The 16,550-nt window shown below is 49.6% G+C and overlaps 1 protein-coding gene across 2 annotated transcripts in view; it reads right to left on the bottom strand.

Annotated features, from left to right (window-relative positions):
• Positions 1-1,786: 1,786 nt before the first annotated feature.
• The window catches only part of ST8SIA5 (ST8 alpha-N-acetyl-neuraminide alpha-2,8-sialyltransferase 5), a 103,103-nt gene continuing 88,339 nt past the window's right edge, over positions 1,787-16,550 (bottom strand). For both annotated transcript variants that reach the window (XM_050767966.1, XM_050767965.1), the window contains one exon: positions 1,787-15,296. In XM_050767966.1, the coding sequence (XP_050623923.1) occupies positions 14,828-15,296 (469 nt within the window). In that variant the 3' untranslated portion in view covers positions 1,787-14,827. The remainder of the gene's footprint in view (positions 15,297-16,550) is intronic.

The following is a 16,550-nucleotide window of genomic DNA, read 5'->3' as shown; positions in this document are numbered from 1 at the left end:
TTCAGCTGGTTTGTATGAAAGCTCTGTACGTGGTCTAGGGCCTCCTTACAGAGTGGCAGTATCGTAGCTTGATGCCTTGGTTGAAACTCCCCACTTCGTATCTAGTTACACTTGCTGATCTCTCTCCTGTAAGCAATCCCATTCTCAAGTGGGACTGATGTCTTAGACTTCCGTGTCCCTGCTGAGAAGCGTCATCCGTGACACAGCCCTTTCCTCCCCCACCCCCCTCATCATCTGTCACTGGCCTGCTTATCCATCTGGCTCCTTGGGAGCTCTCAGCCCTATCCCCTTCGCTCCATCCTACATCACCCATCGCCCTGGTCCTCACCACCAGCAGCAGCCTCCTAAATGACCTCCTTTCAAGCACTCTGGGCCCCAGCAGTTTCACATTTCACACTGCAGCCAGGGTGAGCTTTTTCAGTGTCAGTCTGATCATGTCCTCTTCCTCCTTATGACCCTTCAAGGACTAGCTGATTCTCTTAAAATCAAAATCAGTATCGGTTATAGGGCCACCTTTCCCCACAGGGTCTCACCTCTGTCCAGTTCTCCAACTTTATCTCCCACCATGTCCCCCTCCTTTTCCGGGTAGGAGCGCGCTGGCCTTCCATGAGCGTCCTAAGCTCTCTCCTGCCTGGAACTGCATCCCCCACAACTCCACCTAGCTAACCCTCTCTCCTGGGAAGCCCCCCTTGGTGCTCAATCCCAGTTCAGGGCTACCTGTCTGAGCCTCTCATAGCACTTGCATGTTCCTTTGTAGCATGGTTTATAACAAAACATTTAGCAATGAGGTTTTTTTGATTACCTGTATTTCTCTGGTCAGACACTATGTTCCATGAACGCAGTGATTGAATGTGCATTTGCAAACTCTTGTATTCTCAAATACTCAAGTAGCTTGACCTAAAGCAGGGGTTCAAAACATATTTGTTGAATGACTGAAGTGACAAATAATGTGTATTTGATAAATATTTATTAAACTATAATCACCTTTAATCTTCAGCTCGTTCATACATTCATTCATTCAAAAATATGTATTGAAGTTCCACTTCCCTGTTTGTCAGCTGTTTTTCTTACTATGATAGACAGAAGACAGGCCAGGTGCAGTGGCTCATGCCTATAATCCCAGCACTTTGGGAGGCCAAGGCGGGAGGATGGCTTGAGCCCAAGAGTTTGAGACCAGCCTGGGCAACATGGCAAAATCTCATCTCTAATAAAAATAGAAAAATTAGCTGGGCATGGTGGTGCACACCTATGGTCCCAGCTACTTAGGAGGTTGAGGTGGGAGGATCACCTGAGCCCAGTAGGTGGAGGTTGCAGTAAGCCAAGATTGTCCCACTGCATTCCAGCTTCAGTATCAGAACGAGACCCTATCTAAAAAAAAAAGGCAATGCCCAGGTCTCAGAGATGACCCTCCAATAGTATCCTTAGGTTCCGTCATTGCTTGCTTGAGTGTCTGACATTTTACAGTTGTCATAATGAAACATTTGAACATTTGAACATCTTACAGCTGTCACCAAAATTCATCTTAGACAGGAAATGCTCTTCTTTGAGAACATATCTTTGGAAGGTGGAAGGTGAGCAGAGACCCAGGCTCAGCAGGAGACCAAGCAAACAGAGAATGATTCAATAGCTCCAAAGAGAGAAATGCGGAGATGGAGAGATAAGAAAAGGAAGGCCAAGAGGGAAGAGGTGGAAGAGAGAGGCCAGAGAGGTAGGGTAAGGCCAAGGTCGTGAGGAGTGTCCACACCAGAAACTTGGCCAACAGCTGGGCTGTCTCCTTTTCAGGATGTTTGAAGCGGTCTCGATCCCGTTCCCACTGCTTCCCACCACACTCTGGGACACACTACGCCATCACAGATATTAAGGAAAGGGCGGCATCTAATATCTGGTTGGTCAACAATACAAAACAGAAACATGCCCAAAAGCAGGAGTCTGAAGGCAGTGGGGTCGTGGAAACACCAATCCCTGGGAATTTGCAGAAATCATGGGGAAGGCTTTGGGCTTTTCCAAGATGCAGATCTGGGGACTCCAAGCAATGTTAACTACATTTCATGGGGCAAACAGCCTCAAACTAGGTATTTTGCACATAAATGCAAAAAACTTTTGATATAATTCTGTCTTAAATACACTCAAGGAGATTGGCATTGAACGAAGTTTTTTTGTTTGTTTGTTTTGTTTTGTTTTGTTTTCTCTCTCTCTACAAATGGGTAATTAGTGCTCAGATGCCCTTAGTGTGACTTTGGACCTCGATAGAGCTGCTTTGCTTAGAGAAAGGTAGGTCTGCATAGCCATGGGATCTGCTTCCAGTTACGAGTGCATCTCCAACTCACCTGCCCCAGGCAGCTCCAGCCCTCAAGGCAGGTAACTCCAGCCCTCAAGGGCCCTCCCTCCTCCTGCAGAAGCTCCAGAATCCTCTCTCCGTGTCGTTGTATACCTTTGTACACTGTCAATTTAGCATGCCACTCAACTTGATCTTGATCTTGATCTGGGCTCTAAGCCCCTACTGTGAGCCCACCTACTCCCTGGGTCAGATGGCTACTCCTGCCAGCTACCCACAGGTCTCCTGATTCTCATCCGCCCCCAACACTGCCCAAAAGTGTGCCCAGGGTGGCCATGGGCTCTTCACAATACCTGGCAGCTCCCCACATTGGGCTGTGCTGCTGTCAGCCCAGTGCAGCCCAATCCCCATAAACACACAAAAACACACATGCATACCCACAGACACACACACACACACACACACATGGCCACAGCCAGAGTCTTTGCTAGATGAACCATTTGACTGGTTTTATTAGATAGAAACTGAGAGCCATTCAAACACAGTGACAGATACAAAGTACCCTGATGATGTTTTTAGGTGTAGCATCACAGTCATCACTTCAGAATCACTACTCAAAGACAGCCACACACAAGCTGGAATTATGCTACAGGAGTTTGTATAAACCACTGCTCCCAGAACAAAATTTGCATTAAAATAAGATCAGGCCTGCAGCCCCCATGTCCCCAAACTGTCTTTGAATGGCACAGCCTTTCTCTCCAGGGCCAGGGGAGAGAGAAAATCAGAAGAGCAAGCAAGGGGCTTTTCATATAGATGGTGTTTCTCCACATCCCAGCAAAGGACATCTGGGGCCTCCCTTCTCTTTTCCATCGGGAAAGGCTGCACGGAGCGTGGTGCAGTGTGACTCGGCTCATTGAGAGGAAAGCAAGGGAGGGAAGGGGTTGAGGAAGGGAGGGATGCCACTTGGCCATTTTTTCTTCACATGCAGGAGGCCACTCAGAAATGAGCCCGTGCACCAGCCACTCAGGGAAAGATCCGGTTGCCTTCATGCGGGCTCCTGGGCAGTGCTGCCAGGAAACTGACACCAAGCCTGGGCTGAAGCCATACCCAGGCACAGCCACAGGCACCTGGCTCCAGGGCAAAAGGTTTCCACAGCTTCCGTGCTGACTCCAGCGTCTGTCCTGACTTTATTTGGGGAGGGAAGTGGCAGGGGATTGGCTCCAAACTGTACCATTGAACAATCCATTGTATGCTTATTGAGATAAAGTGTTAATTTTTAAGAAAATACATAGACAAATGCATATATTTCAAAGTTCAAACAACACTGTATTGAAGAAGAGTTATGGCTCTCTAATGGGAGGCTAGTCGGGTCCAGAAAGGGAAGCTATAGGCCACCAAGACCCTGCCAGGTCCCTAAATTGTATGTGCAGAGTGTGGGAGCCCCGGGGGGACCAGCTGCCCCACAAAGTGATCTTGAGCAGAGGGACTTGCCCAGAAGCCAGCCACAGTGAGGGCCAGATGTCCCACTGGAGAAGAGTACAGGAGAACGGGCTCAGGAGTCCAGGGTAGGCTGGCAGGAGCTGCCACTTGGGAACCCCCAGCTTCCTCCCACATGGCCAGAGCAGCAGGGGGCCAGCACCACGGTCCCTGACCACAGCTTGCCCCACTCTCCTGCTTTGCTTAGGCCTGTGGCCTTGGGTAACTCTGCCAGATACAACTGCCTCCTTCTGTCCCACTGGGTTCAGCCACCCAAGGCTGCTGGTTCGGGTGCCCTGAGCTTGGCCCCCAAACAGGAATGAATATGAACAGTTCCCTCCACACAGGTGCTGGGCAGGGCACGAGGCCAGGGTGAAGCCCAGGCCTGGAGCAGACTCCAGATCAGCCTAACAACTTCAGAGGGGAGAAAAAGGTGCCTTAGAGGGCTAGAGCAGGACATTGGCCGCCATCCCCTGCCCTCCAGTCCCTCCCACCTTGAGGAAGCCTGAGCACCCAAGAGGAGACGTCCGCCACCCACCACAGGTGCCCTGGGCATACCATGCTATCTTTCTGGGCCTCGGCAAGGAGGGTTGCTACTCTCTGCCCTGTCCTCCTTGCAGGACTGCAGCCAAGTCCAGTAAGAAAATGGATGGTGAAAGTGTGGAGAGAGTAGAAGTGTCACTTTCCCCCCAAAAATGGTCATATTCTTAAATTCACCAAAAAACACCCAGGCCTGAGTCACTGCAGAGCCTGCACAGCCCTAGCTGAAGTCCTGACCATCCTGCCCCACACAACAAGGACAACACAAGCAGAATCAGAGGTGCAGAAAGAGGATGACCAGCCACACAATCACCCACACTGCAAAGTCCCTTGGAGGTGGCAAGGTGGAAGGGGCTTGTCCCCCCGCCACCCGTCCTCACCACTGTCCTTTTTTCGTAGGAGAGAGGTAGCAGAAGAGTCTCCAATGTCACGGGGAAAATGTTAAGTTCAAAAGAGTGAGTTTGGCTGGGCGCGGTGGCCTACACCTATAATCCCAGCACTTTGGGAGGCCGAGGTGGGCGAATCACGAGGTCAGGAGTTCACAACCAGCCTGGCAAAAATGGTGGCCCTTTCTCTACTAAAAGTACAAAAAATTAGCTGGGCATAATGGCAGGCACCTATAATCCCAGCTACTTGGGAGGCTGAGGCAGGAGAATCACTTGAACCTGAGAGACAGAGGTTGCAGTGAGCTGAGATCACACCACTGCATTCCAGCCTGGGAGACAGAGTGAGACTCCGTCTTTTAAAAAAAAAAAAAAAGAAAGAGTCAGTTTACGCATCTCACCTATCTTGCATCATCAGATCATGAACTGTTTCATTTATGTGAACTTCCAGGTCACGGAGGGTTTATCATTTAAGCACCAAGCCTTTTGTGAATGCATTTTAAGTGTTTGGGGATGGAAATAATTCTAAAGTGGATAAAACGCTGCCCTGCCTTCTTTGACAGTGTATTGAGCATTGTTGGAACGTTTTTATTTTTATTTTTTTTACCTCTGCATGTCCTGGATGTCACAGGGTGAACCGAGCTGAAATGCTAAGTTTCTCTCGGGGTTATTATAACATATCCTCCCTTTCTTCCCCACTAAACGACCAATGACCTCAGGCTACTTGATGGTTTCTGAGATATGTATTTAGTTTTGGTATTTTTAAATTATTATTTTGAGACAGGGTCTGGCTCTGTCACCCAGGCTGGAGTGCAGTGGTGTGATCTCAGCTCACTGCAACCTCTGCCTCCTGGGCTCAAGCCAGTCTCCCACCTCAGCCTCTTGAGTAGCTGGGACTGACTATAGGTGTACTTTTGTATTCTTTGTTGAGACAGGGTTTCGCCATGTTGCCCAGGCTGGTCGTCAACTCTTGAGTTCAAGTGCTCTCCCACCTCGGCCTCCCAAAATGCTAGGATTACAGATGTGAGCCATCATGCTTGGCCATATTTTCTTATCCTTAATGTAGTGGTATTTTTGTTGTTGTTGTTGTTGTTTTTAAAGACAAGCTGTCATTGAACAAGCTAGTTTTGGTCTTCTTAATGCCATCACAATTTAGGCTATTAGCTGCCACTTCTTGCTTTATCTAGCACCTGTCATCATTCTCTTAGTTTGCTTTGTCACTAGAAACCAGTACCAAGTTCACTAGAACTGAATTTAAAATCAAAGCGAATGCCATGAGATATATGATGTTAGCGAAATGGTTGGCCCTTGATACACAGCTTTATAGCTTCTATTTCAGGGGCTCAAAATTATTTTCCTTCAACTGAGTCCTCGGTTACCTTGGGGCTGAGTGAATTTGCTGGGTTTGATCCTAAGAAGTGAGTTGTGTTTTCACCCTGCTTCGGTAAAACAGTAGCCATTTCCACCTTTAATAAGTCTTTGAGCTCTCCAGAGGTTCTTGTCAACTTTGTAGCTGAATGTGGAATTCTGAGCTCTCATGGGGGCTGAAGTTGCCCACGTTGCTGGGGGCATCTTTGGAGGAGGGAGAATAGACTGAGGCAGAAACCAGGTACTAACTCTCTGGTTTCAGCTCAAGCCTGTTCCAAAGTATGATAGAAAAGGAAATGCATAAAGAAGTGAGGCTTGAACCCTAGCTCCTGGGCTTACGGCAGGCCTGGTGCTGTGGTATGTTTCCTCATTGCTACCTTCCGTGTTTGTGCACAGATGTGGAGGTGGGCAGAGGTCTGGGTCTGCGTCAGAAAGCCAGGCTTTCACCCAGGTGGGCCAGACAGGTCCTCCCTCTGCTAGAGGGTCAAGTGTGGCACTCAGATCCTACCCAGCACCGGTCACAAGGCGACCCTCACCCAGGCACAGGCTGAACCCATTGCTCCAGACCTACCAATCCCTTAGCTCAGATCACACAATGAATCCTAATCTTAGGCACAGATAAATTTTTAATTCAGGCAGACTCTGAGGCTCCTAGGCCTGGGAGAAGAAATCTATGTTACTTTGCTTTAAAAATATGTCATAGTATTTATCTGAATGCTAAAATGTTCAGAAAAAGAAAAGCTGATACCTTTAAGAAGTCTCAGGCCTGAATCAGACTTGGGGAAGGAAGGGTCCACCAACCCCCAACCAGGAAAAAGAACAGGGCAGCAGAACAGCGCCAACCTCGGTAAAGGTTCATCTAGAGCCAGGAGCCTCCAAGAGCAGTTCCTGGAGCGGCATCAGCATCACTTGGGAACTTGTTAGAGAGGCTCCACCCTGGCCTTACCAAAGGAGACCCTGGGGCGGGGCCCATAATCAAGGAGCTCTCCAAGAGATTCTGAGGCAGGCTCCAATTTGAGAACTGCTGACCTAGAATAGTGGTTCTCAAGGCTGGCTGCGCATTAGAAACATCTGGAGAATTTGTGAAATCCTAATACTCAGGTCACATCTCAGGCCACCTGACTCAGAATGTCAAGGGGTGGGGTCCCATGAGTGTTTCTTAAAGCTCTTCAGACGACTACAGCGTGCACCAAGGCATAGACCGCGTGCCTTAGGGTAATGATTCCCAACCATGTGAGACAGAACCACTTAATGAGATCTTTGAAAATAAGGACACCAGGCCCTATCCCCAGGCCTGCTGAATCAGATTCTCCAGGAAGCTGAGGACCTGGCTTGGAGATTGTTTTATAAAGACTTCCAGGTGATTCCTATGTGCACACAAGGTTGCAAATGGCAATTCTAGAGAAAACAGAACTTTTACCCCAAAGCTGAGCAGATCATTTAGTTGAAGGAAATGAGAGATTTGTTGCCACGGGAACCATCTTTGACTGAAGAGAGAGTCACTGATTTCTGGCTATTGTGGTCAATAGCTAAGTCATGGAAGTGTATGTTTTTGGTTTTGGTTTTTTTCCTTTGAAATAAAAAAAAGAAAGGTTCTCAGAAGAGACTGTGCAGGGGAAAATATCTAAAGACTTCTAAATGATCGACAAGGCTATTGTCTCTCAGGACATGCTGGCCAGGACAGTGGAGCCCAGGTGGCAGAGCAAGGCCAGGTCTGCACTCTTCCTCAGCAAAGAGGCCAAGGTCTCAGGAAGCCAGGGCCCAACCACCAGCCCAGGACAACTGCCCAAGGCAAAAACAAAAACAAAAATCAGATTTCTGCTTTAGGGACACCCAAAACAGTTCATGTCATTTGAGAACTGCTTGCACTTAAGTGATTCTTTATACTTAAGAAGTCTTTGGTATACTATGCTAAGTGAAATAAGCCAGTCATCAGCAAGACAAATATTATATGATTCTACTTATATGAGGGACCTAGAGCAGTAAAATTCATAGAGAAAGAAAGTAGAATTGTGATTGCCAGGGGCTGGGGAAGGGGGAAGTGAAGACTTGTCATTTAATGGGTTTAAAGTTTTCATTTTGCAAGACGAGAAGAGTTCCAGAGACAGAATATACAACAATGTGAAAGTACTTACCATTACTGAACTGTATACTTAAAAATGGTTAAGATGATACATTTTATGTTATGTGTATTTATCATAATTACAAATGAAAAAGAAATCTTTGTTCGTGTTAAAGCAAAACCAGTTTTGTAAATGTTATAGATTCCCGAGCACTTGATTTTTGTTGCTAGGTTCATAGCGGGTTATATATTATATTTGTATGTACAGAAAAGGCAGAAGTTGGGTTGTGTGCCGAATTCTTCCTTTCATTCTTTTCCTACTCAAGGCTCCAGTCTGAATTTCAAGCAATACATGGCCACTCAACTGGTGGCAACTTCTGAACCACAAGCAGTTGTATGCTCAGGGAACAGATAGGGGCCTCACACATGCTGATTCCTAGGCACCACCTCTCCCCCAGGTTATCAGTTCAGTTTTAACAAGCACCCAGGTGATTCTGATGCAGTCCTTCAGAAGGCCATCCTACTGTAGTCTACCCTTTGACGATCACACGGGTTTATTAGGATGCCCTGTAGGATAGAATCAGCCTCCACAGACTGGCCTCGTTTGACTAGACCTCTAAACAATAGCACAAGGCACACCCTGGCCACCGGTGCACCCCTCGCCTGGCCTCACCTGACCGCTGAGCCACAGTTAGCCTCTTCCCGGAGGGTGCCCTGGTTACAGGGAGGAGACTAGGTCAGGGCGTGTGTTGAGCTCAGAGCAGCAGCACCTTTTCTCCCCTGGGAAACAACAACATGCTCATGGCCTTCCCCTGGGCATCCAGAGCAGACATCCTGCAAAGCTCAGCTCACCTGTTTCCCAGCCAAAGCATTCAGCATGCTCCTCTAGTTTTTGAAACACCGTTGATAAATTCCTCTTACATTGCTTCCCAGGCTGCGCCTCAGCCACAGGGATGTAAGATCCTGACATGTTTGTGTGGCTTTGAGGAAGGGAAGAAGTAGAGAAGAAACAAAACATCTCTCCCTTCTTTCATTTAAACTAGAGGAGAAAGGATTGGCGAGCCAGCAAAAAGCAGATGAGCAGGATTATAATGAGGGAAAACAAGAGGCTAGCCGAGCCCACAAGCCCCCACTAGACAGACACTTCAGCCTCCTGAGCCTCAAGCTCCCCTGGACAGGCAGGAGGAGTCTCTGCCTTCTGGGATGTGCTAGGTAAAAAAATCAATAGAGGACTCTCCTCAGCCGACAATTTCCCCAAGGTGTTACTCGGTTTATTAGCGGGGTCTCCTGAACTGCTGGAGTTCCCCCAGGAACCAGAGACCTCATTAGTAAACACATGTTGAGTGGCCATGGCACGTGCTTCCCTGCCAGTGCCAGCAGTATAAAATGAGCTTAGATATCGTGTATTCCCTTGGGGAGAAGGCAAACCTTCTATCAAGGACACAGGGGCCCTTATGCTGTGTGCTATGAGGATGTCCTAACGGAGTCGGTGACGGTTGCAGCAGATGCACAGAGGAGAGAGTGCCCAGCCCAGGTCTCTAGAGGGGAGGATGCAGGGGGCCATTACCTGACTTCTGCAAACGTGGTCAGATAAAAGGAAGGAGAGAGGAACTTAGGAGTGTGAGGGCCATTCCAAGTGTTTCAACAGAGTGTGCAAAGGCACCTGGAATAGTATGGGATAGGGCAGGGAGATGGCAGGAAGATCTCTGGGAAGGTGAGTAAGCCAGCTTGGGACACTGCCTGCATGACTTGGTAAAGAACTTGAAGTTTATGGTACAGGCAGGCAATGGGCCCCACAAAAGGTATTTTTGGAAGGTTATTCTCTGAAAGCAGAAAGATCCATCAGAAGGGTCTGGGTTAGGGCAGTAGCAGAGGGGATGCAAGGAGGGAATGACTTAAAGGGATGTTTATGAATTGGAATTGACAAGATATGGTGAACAAATACACATAAAGAGTGAAGGAGAAGGAAGAGGCAAGGGTGATCCAAGTTTTGGGCCAAGGCAACCTCTGCTTGCTTAGTGTCTAGTTTGTGCTGGGCACTGTGCTAGTCATTGTACGACACTATTTCACTTAGCTTTGCAACAGCTGTTGAGGTTGGTATGCTGTCCTCATTTCAGATGATGAGTCCAGGGTCTCCGGGGCCTTCCGGAGCTCCCCCAAGTTCACACAGCTACAAAGTAGTGGGAGGAGACTCTGAGTTCAGATTGTTCTTTTAACTATACCAGTTGAGGACATGTTGAGGTCTGAGATGCTGTGCAGACACAGACATGCAGGAGGCCACAGTGAGCATGCTTCCAATGCTCCTGGGGAGGGCTGGCCTGCAGGTAGAGGGGTTAAGATGCCAGGGCAGGAGATACTTAAGGCTGTGAATAGATGAGATTTCCGCAGGAATGCTCCTAGGAAGAGAAGAGAACCCTGAGGAAGCTTCACGGAAGATGAATCCACAAAGGAACCTGAGAAGGAGCATTCAGCGAGACAGGAGGAAAGTCAGGGAGGAATAGTTAGAAAACAGAAGAGGAGAGGACTTTAGAAAGACCAGAGAGACTGGGCACAGTGGCTCACACCTGTAATCCCAGCACTTTGGGAGGCCAAGGCAGGAGGATTGCTTGAGCTCAGGAGTTTGAGACTAGCCTCATCAACATAGCAAAACTGTTTCTACAAAAAAAAAAAAAAAAAAAAAAAAATTAAAAATTAGCTGGGAGTAATGGCACGTGCCTGTGGTCCTAGCTACTTGGGAGGCTGAGGTGGGAGGATCATTTGAACCCAGGTGTTGAGGCTGCAGTGAGCCATATTTACATCACCACACTCTAGCCTGGGTGACAGAGGGAGACCCTGTCTCAAACAAACAAAAAAGACCAGAGAGGCCAACCTTGTCAAATGTTACACAGATGTCAAGGATGATATCTGAGAAGTATCTGCTGCTTTGCTGGTTACACTTTTTATGCTGCCAACCTTCAGAATTCGGAATTGACCTTGGTTATCCCCTCCTCCTCCTCTCCCAGATAACTGTCCCTGAGACTGGATTTGACAGTGTTCAGCACAACCAGCTCCCACGTATGTTTGTGGGATTCTTCATTTAACATCTGTACATACACACACACCAGACCACAAACTCCCAGAGGGCAAGGATGACGTTTTGTTCATCACTAGTTCCCCGGCACCTGGCACCATGCCTGGCACAACATAAGCACTCAATAAATATAATTTATTCACCAATTCACTCACTAAATTGGCGAATGACTGTCTGAAGCCAGCACTCTACTCTGCCTCAATTGTTTCTAAGCACTGCTCTGTTTCCTCCCTGCTCTCAACAAAGTCAAGGGCGATGAGCACATGCTGTCTCTGGGCACCCGGTGATTAGTGGGCAGAGCTGCCGCAGCAGCGTTGCTGAAATGGTCTCAGAGGCTGCCTCTGACCTTGAGCCACCTTTCTTTGTGCTTGGCTAAGCACTGAGTCATTTACTTGTTTTTGCTGCCTTTCAAGTCTGGAGCAGTGGGTTTAGCACAAAGGAAGCCATGATGGTTGTTTTGTTTACAGGGAATCGACTTCCCTTAAATAATGATTCAATGGGTAGTCTGCACTGCATGGTGGCGTGGTGACAGGGCTGTGGCGGAACATGGCAGAAGGCTTCCAGAGTCAACACCAGGCTCTCTGAGCCTTTGAAAAAATGTTTTTCTTATAAACACTGGCCATGTAGACCTAGGCATATCATTCGTGTTGTCACTTAACATGTGCTATTTCTGGGCATCTTTCCTCACCTTAAAAATGTGACGATGGCCTCAGTTCCCCTCCAATGCCACTGTGGGTAAGTCACTACTGCTGTAGAGGGTAGGGTTAGGGAGAGGTACCTAGAAGCACAGATTGCTTCCCGGACAATGACAGCCTCCCAGAGGAGGCTGTCCCTGGAGGAGGGCTCCGTACTATCCTGCACAGGGCATCTTGGTCAGGATCCCTCATGTTCTGGTGTCACTGACTGGGAAGCTAAGACAGAGGTTTGGAGCACAGATTTCGGGGCTCTACAGATGTGGGTGCAGTTTCCTCCATTGGGTGCCTGACCAAGGGCAAGTCCCAGAATTGCCCTGAGCCTCGGTCTCCTCATCTGTACAATGGAAGCTTCCTTACCCAAAGGGGTCTCATGATGATTACAGGAGATAATATAGGGAAAGTGCTTAACGGAGGGCCTGGCACAGAATGAGAGCATGGTAAATGCTAGCTATTATAAAAAGAAATATTACCTATTACTTAGATCCATTCATCATGAATGTCCCCCCAAAATAAAGAGATTGTACAGACCCTGAAGATTTTTACAAAGCTTCTAGTTGTAGAGATGAGGCAACTGAGACATTGAGGGAGAGGAAGGACTGGCCCTAAGACCCACAGGCAGGAATACGGCCAGCAGCCAGGTGTCCCAACTCCTCTGTGGGCTGGATCCCGATGCTCCAATCCCCAGCTCCTACGAGGGCCCTGGCTGGGGAAGATTCCAATTTGCAGCACCCTCGGCTGTGGGAATCCTGATGTCTGTGTCACCAGGGAGCCTCCCCCAAACATTGCCCATCTGGAACATAAGTAGTACCCAGAGGGCTTCCAGTAGAGGGCTCTGTCCACAACAGGCACTCAGTAAAGCCCCAGGCGTGACTTGACCCAGGTCACATATTTGCTCTGGGCCTGCTTCCTTAAGTGGAACACAATGGTCTTTAAGAACCTTCTAGTTTTTATATGCCATGGTTTCAAGAACTGGGTTCAATTAACCATGTAGTGGCTAGAAATCTCAGTTAACTGGAATCTTTCCCAGAAATTCCCTCCCTGGGAGAAATAGGCAGAGCTCAAGAAAGTTAATAACCATCCACTGTCCTTTGCAGTTCTTCCTGGTTTAGCAGGTGTTTGGGCTCATTTCATCCCCTTGGCTAAACAGACTGAGGCTCGGAGCCACCTGAAGTTTTCCCAACCAGGACCAGAGCTCAGAATGCAGGTGAGAGTCAGCATTGAGAACAGTGTTGTGTACAGGGCACAGGCTCCACAACAACCCACCACAGGAAGCACAAGCCAAGACACAAAGGTTTGGCCAAGAATGGAGCCCTGGATCAGGAGCCTGGAAGCCTGGGGTAAAGCCTGCGCTCTCCTCATCCCTGACTGGCTCAGCCAAGGGGCCTGTCAAATGAGGTGACTGGATAGCAGATGCCACTCCCTGCTATATTCTCACAGCTCCTAACCCTCCCAGAGCACCCAGCACGTGGGACTGGGCCTATAGTCTCTGGGCCCTGCATCCCCAGAAGATACAGATAATGCCTTTGTTTATCCTCATGTCTTCCTAAGTCCCACCACAGACCAAAGCAGAATAGGCTTTCCAGAAATGTTTAAGGGGAGGAAGAAAAGAGGAAGTGAGGGAGGTAGAAAGGAAGGAGGGAGGGAGACAGGTAGCCAGGCAGGTGGGCTGAAGTCCTCCTCCCAGCACTCACATCCTATGGTTCCACAAAGCTAAGTTCTAACGCAGTTCACCAAGTGTCTCTTAGACACCGTCCCATTTATGGTGGAAACACCATAGGGAGAAGCAAAGGGAATTAATTTCAGGTGTGAAATGACATGTGAACCCCTCTCTGCCTAAGCCCGACTGACTGCCCCAAGCCCAGGCTTGGCTGTGAGAAGTCCCGTCTTCCCAGCAGAAGCCTCAGTGATGCTGGTGTCGGAGGCCACAACTCGCTTCTCTCTGCTAAGCTCACCACCTGACATGTCAGTGCTTTCCAGCCCAGAGCCTATGGTTCCGACTGAGGAACACGATACAGCAGGATTCTGCAGGATTCAGAGACATGAGAGGAAGAGGTCTTTATAAATAACTCCTGGTTTAAATGGAGCTGAAAATAGGGAGACAGAAGAGGAAGTCAATCGCTAAGCACTTATTGAGTCAATAACATTGGCTTGGAAGCCATAGTGCAAGTGGCTGGTTTGGTTTATTTCCTTCTCATCAAAAGAACTAACGTAGGATTGAACCTGGGGGCACCAAGACTGCGTGTGTGTCCGAGGATGTGTCTGAAAGGATGTGGTGCTTCTCAGGTGATGTCTCAACCAAGACATAACCCAGGCCTTGCGTTAGATCTCTGTGTGTCATGGAAGAACGTGTCGGGTGGTGTGGCTTGGCTGTTAAGTCCCTGGACCTCTTGAGATCACTTTCTTCACTGGAAGGTCTAGTCACTGGGTTGGCCTCTAAGCTCTGAGATTTAGATAGCAATTCATAGCTGAGTCCTCGATATAAAACTCAGGAACCAAAAGTGTGAATAAAATCTTCACTGTGCTCAAGTGTCCTGTGAAGTGTCCTGTCTCTGCCCTTGATTCCATTCTCTGTAGGGCCTTCCTTTAGCTGCAACAAGGGTCTGCAGTTTGTGCTCTCTCTCGGATGACAAAATTGGGTGGAAATGTGCTTTATTCACTTGCAGTCCCCAGGGCCCCTGATCTTGGGGTGTGGTCCAGCAGCATGCTAGCCGGGGCAGGTGGAGGCACTGGGCAGATGCACCGGTGGGGGCCAGGCCAGGAGGCTCAGCACAGAGCTGATTCTGCCCCGGTTCCCAAACCTGCCTCCCCACCCCAGTATCCAAGTACAGAACTGAACTATGGAGGGAGAGGCAGTCTGAACGCCAGGTCCCCACGCTGCCCGGTTCAGGACTCCCAGTTCAACCGGTACGGACAGCAGGAGAGAATGCACCGCTTGCCGGACAGCCTGGTGAGCCGCCATCAGCAGCAGCTGCAGGTGCCCGTGTGCACGCGGAGGATGCCTCGGCTGTGCAAGTGCAGGAAGTTGAAGATCTCGGAGGGCATGGCGTGGAAGCCGGGACGCGGCTTGACATTGTCATAGTAGTGGTGAGTGATGTAGAGGCCCGAGGGGTTCATGGGGAAGGCCCAGAAGCCGAAGAGGTGCACCTCCTCACAGAGCTCCAGCGCTGCAGTGGCCAGAATGAGGCCAGTGCTGATGCGCTTGGCTCGCACGCCCAGGCTAAGCCAGTAGCGCGACACGTTGACCAGGTACTGTGGGTGGAAGTAGTAGACAGCCTGCGGCGACTCGAAGTCGTCCAGCACGTACTTGACGCGGATGGACACGTCGGTGTTGCGCGTGTTGTAGAAGGCGGGCAGCAGCACCGACGCGTTCTCATACACCTGCAGCACGCGGTAGAACGGCCGCCGCCACTTCTCCAGCTTGTGGAACCTGCGCAGGGCGCAAGTGAGAGGTGAGCGCCCACTCCTCTGTGCCCCGACGCCCCTCGCTTCCCCACCCCTTGCACCCTGGGGCTTTACAAAGGACGGAAGGGACTTATCAGGCCACCTGCCTCCTGACACCTCACGCACCTGTGCAGATGAAGATGAGACCTCTCTCATGGGCAGCTGAGTTTCTGTAAGTGGGTGCAGGAGAGGGCAGTTGGGATCCAAAGGGACAGATATCCAGGGTGTGGCTGCAGGGGGCAGGGCAATGCTGAACCCAAAAGGATGAGGGTGGCCCAAGGGAGGCTCATCAGGGAAGTGGTTGCCGGAGTGGAGGCTTGCTCTAGAGGCCTCACTCCATTCACCTGTACTGTCATCCTCAAGATCCCCAGGAACGAATCCCATATGCAGCTGCCTGTCCTGGCTCAGAAGCTTCTTCTCCTGCAGCCTCCGTTTCTCTCTCACACACTAGTGTGTTGTTTTTAGACACAGGGTCTTGCTCTGTCATGCAGGCTGGAGTGCAGTGGTGCAATCATAGCTCATTGCAGCCTCGAAATCCTGGGCTCAAACAATCCCCCCACCTCAGCCTCCTGAGTAGCTGAGACTACAGGTGTGCATCACAATACTTGGCTATTTTTTTTTATTTTAATTTTTTGTAGAGACCAGGGACTTGCGATGTTGCCCAAGCTAGTCTCCAACTCCTGGCCGCAAGCCACACTCCGGCCTCAGCCTCCCAAAGCGCTGTGGTTATAGGCATGAGACACCATGCCTGGCCCCATTTCTTTACATTAAGCAGCCTCCCCTCTTGGGCCCTCTCTCTCGTCTCTGAGCACTCCTTCACTGGGTGACTTTTCTGTCTCTTCTCGCCCCTTAATAGCTGTTCCCTGGGCATCTGATCCAATTCAATGACCCCCTCCTCTCATCTCCCACTGTCCCCTCCTCTTACATGTCCTCTGACCTGGTTGGTGTGACTATGCCCAGCGCTAGGGTTTCAACAATTCCCCTAAAACCGTCCAGATGAACCCCATAGAGCTCCAGTGCCGCGGTGGCCACAGTGAGGCCAGTGCTGATGTGCTTGGTTCACACCCCCAGGCTGAGCCGGTAGCACGACACACTGACCAGGTACTGCGGGTGGAAGTCGTAGACAGCTTGGGTGACTCAAAGTCATCCAGCACGTACTTGACACGGATGGACACATCCGTGTTGCGCGTGTTGTAGAAGGTGGGCAGCAGCATCGATGCATTCTCGTACACCTGCAGCA

The sequence above is a fragment of the Macaca thibetana genome, chromosome 18, assembly GCF_024542745.1.
Source record: "Macaca thibetana thibetana isolate TM-01 chromosome 18, ASM2454274v1, whole genome shotgun sequence".
Classification (NCBI taxonomy): Eukaryota; Metazoa; Chordata; class Mammalia; order Primates; family Cercopithecidae; genus Macaca; species Macaca thibetana.
This window is presented reverse-complemented; position numbering and strand designations above follow the sequence as displayed.